The 4109-nt window shown below is 36.5% G+C and overlaps 1 protein-coding gene and 1 long non-coding RNA gene across 3 annotated transcripts; one reads left to right on the top strand and one right to left on the bottom strand.

Moving 5' to 3' along the window:
* The first annotated feature begins 995 nt into the window (after window positions 1-995).
* LOC138886422 (uncharacterized) lies at window positions 996-2811 on the top strand. Its single transcript, XM_070167539.1, has 2 exons — window positions 996-2339; window positions 2418-2811. Exon 1 carries the CDS (start codon window positions 1587-1589, stop codon window positions 2217-2219), a length of 633 nt encoding a protein of 210 aa, XP_070023640.1. The 5' UTR covers window positions 996-1586; the 3' UTR covers window positions 2220-2339; window positions 2418-2811.
* A 144-nt stretch (window positions 2812-2955) lies between these two features.
* Window positions 2956-3880, bottom strand: LOC138886421 (uncharacterized). 2 transcript variants are annotated; one of them, XR_011405149.1, is made up of 3 exons: window positions 3785-3880; window positions 3518-3679; window positions 2956-3437 (listed from the first exon to the last, which is right to left on the bottom strand). It is a non-coding gene; the product is annotated as an uncharacterized lncRNA (long non-coding RNA). The 2 variants fall into 2 exon arrangements; XR_011405148.1 differs by having other exon boundaries at window positions 3790-3880.
* Window positions 3881-4109: the final 229 nt, after the last annotated feature.

The raw sequence follows: 4109 nt of genomic DNA, 5'->3' as shown, positions 1-4109 counted from the left end.
CGGCCTAAGTTGAGGGTTACCCCTCCAGAGTTTACAGTTATAAAGTGATACACTCGGGCCGAGTATGGCATTGGTTGACGGCCATGCCTCGTCAGGTTTGGGGCATGACATTGTGTTTGAGAATGTTGAAAAGTTAGAGAATTAGTGACAAAATATGCAATTTAAGAGAAGAACAGATTGAAAAGTATGTGAATGAACCTGGAAGGGTTAGAGTGAAGTGTTGCAAAGAGGGATGTAAGTGGTTATTGTTTGCAAGTGTTGATGAAAATAGTAATAACTTTATGGTTAAAATATACTACCCAATTCAGAAGTGTGTAGAAACTACAAGAAACTATCTTTGGAACTCCAAATATTTGGTCAAGCGATTTAGGGACAAAATAATTGAACAACCAAACATAAGGATTTTTAAGTTTCAAGAGACTATAAGGAAAGAATTGGGTATTCATATTGGCAGGACAACTGCCAGGAGAGCTAGGGCCAAAGTATTGATAGAAATAATGGGTGATCACATTGCTGAATTTAAGAGAATTTATGATTATAGGGATAAAATACTAAGAACCAATCTAGGTAGCACTTGTATGGTTAAAGTTGGAGAGAGAGATGCAAATGGTAAGCTTGTGTTTCTGTCATTCTATGTCTATTTTGATGCTTTGAAAAAAGCATTTCTGTCTGGTTGTAGAAGGTGTATTAGTTTGAATGGTTATTTTCTAAAGGGGTATGTAAATGACAACTATTGGTGGTTGTGTGTAAAGATGGAAATAATCAAATGTTGCACATTGCCTGGGCTGTTGTGGAGTATGAAAATACAACTACATAGTCATGGTTTGTGAAGTGTATGCAACATGATCTTCAGCTAGGAGATGGCACAAATCTGACACTAATTTTTTATATAGAAAAGATTATTTCTATTCCATAACTAATTTCATAATTCCTTATCATCTCCTTTTAATCATTTGTTGATAATTTATTTTTTTGTAGGGACTGAAGTGTGCTATAAGAGAGCTTCTACCAATGGCTGAACATAGAATGTGTGCCAGACACATCTTAGCTAATTGGTCAAAACATTGGAGGGGTATTGATAGAAGGAATTCATTTTGGAGGTGTGCAAAATCCGCATATGAAGTTGAATTAAAGAAGAATCTGGATGAACTTAACATGTTAGGTAGTAATATTGTTGAGGATCTGTTGTACTACAATAAAGAAAGGTGGTGTAGGGTTTATTTCTCAAAGTTTAGTAAGTGTTCTGTGGTTGACAACAATATGGATGAGAGCTTCAATGCATGGATTTTAGCTGTAAGGCACAAAAACAATAATTACTATGCTTCAAGAGATTAGATTGAAGATGATGAAGAGGATTGCTCAGCTAAGAGACTTCTCAAATACATGGATAATTAAGATATCTCCTGTGGCTTTGAAAAATTTACAAGAAAATATTTCAAAGTCAATGAATGCATAGTTCATTGGAATGGTGAATATGGTTATGAAATAAAGGAAGGTCCATATATGAAGCACATTGTGAATATGGATAATCTGAGCTGTAGCTGAAGAGCATGGCAGCTTAAAGGCATTCCTTGCCAACTGCAGCAATGCATTTCAAGGAAATGGAGCCTATATGGAATGTTTCTCACTCGTATACCAAAAAAACCTATCTTAAGACTTATTCAAACTTTATTCAACCAATAAATAATATGGACATGTGGCCACAATCTGAAAATTCACAAGTAGCACCTCCTGAAATCAAGTCAATGCCAGGGAGGCCAAAGAAACTAAAAAGGAAAGAAGCCACTGAATCCAGGAAAATAGGAAAGTTGAGTAGGTGTGGGGGCCAAGTGACTTGGAACTTGTGTAAAACAAAGGGACACAATAAGAGAGGTTGTCCACATTCTTCTTCATCAACTGTTGTTGTTGTTGCTGCTGCAACTGTTCCATATGCTGGAAAGGGAAGAGGTAGAGGAAGGGGAAGTGCTCCACCTGCTGCTGCAGCTTCATCATCTTGTGGTTCAACAAGTATTTCTGAAAGAGGTAGGGATAGAGGAAGTGAACCACCTGCAGGTTCATCAAGTATGCCATATGTTGGTTCAACAGGTTCTTCTAGAAGAGGATGGACTAGAGGAAGGGGAAGTGAAATGGATGCTAGAGGAAGAGGAAGAGGAAGGGGAAGGGGAACTGGTGGCTTTGAGAGTTCAAGTGGCTTGGAGGGTTGGTTTAATTGTTCATAGGGGTCTGCTAACAATGCTCCGGAAAAAGGAAGGAATCTAACTGGTTCTAGCCCTTTTAAAAGGCCAAGGATGGTAGAGGTTGGTTTAATAGTTGCTGACAGTGGATACACTGCTTTTAATGTAAGTATTTAGTGTTTTTCTTCAATATTTGTAGATAATCAAACTTAGGTTAACTATCATTGCTCTTCTTTATTATAGCCTGGTCTACCAAGTCAAAGAGTTATGAATCTTGGAGCAAGAACAATTACAAGTTCAGCAGATGTTACTGGAGACATTGGATATCAGCCGAGAACATGAGTGAAATGGAAAGGAAAAATAGCAATAACCTTAAGGAGACTACAACAAATGAGGGGAGGCAAAATTATTCAAATAAGGTCAAAGAGGGATGCTGCAGCATAGAATGCAAGCCAGAACACAATATCTGGAATTTAGAACCTTTAACTACTTAGACTATGTATTATGCAGATTAAGTGTTGTCTTTTGTTAATATTGCAAAACTCTGTTTGCATCTTTTTGTTGATATTGTTGGATACATATTCTGCTTATAGCAGACTCAAAAAATTTATGCAAATGATCTTTTGGTATTGCTTTAGTTAATGTCATTCATTGTTCTCTTGTAACTACACACAGGCAGCAAATGATCTGTTTGGTATTGCTTTAGTTAATATCGTCCATTGTTCTTATGCAACTATGCACATGCAGCATATATGTACAAACTCCAGTTCCATAGCATATATATACAAACTCCAGTTCCATTCATTGTTGTTCAACCAAAAAATGGAGATTAACTCCTACAAACTACAAAGAACTAGAGATTAACTCCTCCCAACTACAGTTTATGTCACAAAAACTGGAGATAAACTCCAACAAACTACATAGAATTTGAACGATTTATACATAAACAGATAATATATAATAGACACAACAAAATACATAATATGCCCTTCCTATTATAAAAATTCCAGCTTTGATTCATCTTCTCCTTTTGGTTCAACCCCTTGATTGATCATTTGATGACCCTATAGCTCTTGCTCAACCTCCGTCCATTGTTCATTCTATATCCCCATGCTCAATTTCCACCAATGGAGTCTTCAATGATTCATAATTGGCTAATCCTTCTTCAATCTCCCTCAATTTGTTCATTAACCGTGGAAGGACAAACCTACAACGCTCATCAATAGCATCATCCCTCCATCAAAAAATTTTACAAGACTTGGTCTGAAATTTGAAGAGAAATAAATCATTACAACGTAACCAAAAATATGGACAATATCAAATCCAATTACCCAAATACTTACATCATAGTATGGACAAGACCATAACCGTCTTCCAGGGTTCCTTGTTGACCAAGAGTTTGCAATGAAAGCAAATCTTCATGCTTGCAACGCACCTTCAATTCTACATTGAGTCATGCTCGTCCATACAAAGTTGATTCAAATTGATTCCTACCATTTCAAACACTGGAAAACAAAGAATTAGCCCAGATTAATTTCAATCGAGAACCCTAAAAACAATTTGTAAAATATGACTAAGAAAATTAAAGATTGAGGAGGAGAAGTTAATACTATACAAGAAGGCTGCAATGCAAAAAAATCCTTTCGATACACCAAAATTGAGCTTTAATGGCGGATGAAATTGGGTGTGGAAGAAGAGAAAGAATTGTAACCTAATTAATGGTGACCTTTAAATAAAGGCATGGAAGTATAAATTATACTATTCACGTGCTCACAATTCGTGCAGACACGCTGTGTGTCAACTGCGCTACGAAGGTGTATTTTAATTCACTTAAAGTTTATACTAGGGGTCATAGGACACCCGTATTTTTAAGGCGTGCAACTGCACTTTGGTACAACCCCAATGGGGTAATTATGTATTATTCCTTTATTAAAG

This window comes from Nicotiana sylvestris, chromosome 2, assembly GCF_000393655.2.
Source record: "Nicotiana sylvestris chromosome 2, ASM39365v2, whole genome shotgun sequence".
NCBI classification, from domain to species: Eukaryota; Viridiplantae; Streptophyta; class Magnoliopsida; order Solanales; family Solanaceae; genus Nicotiana; species Nicotiana sylvestris.
The sequence above is the reverse complement of the archived record's forward strand: the minus strand, read 5'-3'. Positions and strand labels throughout refer to the sequence as shown.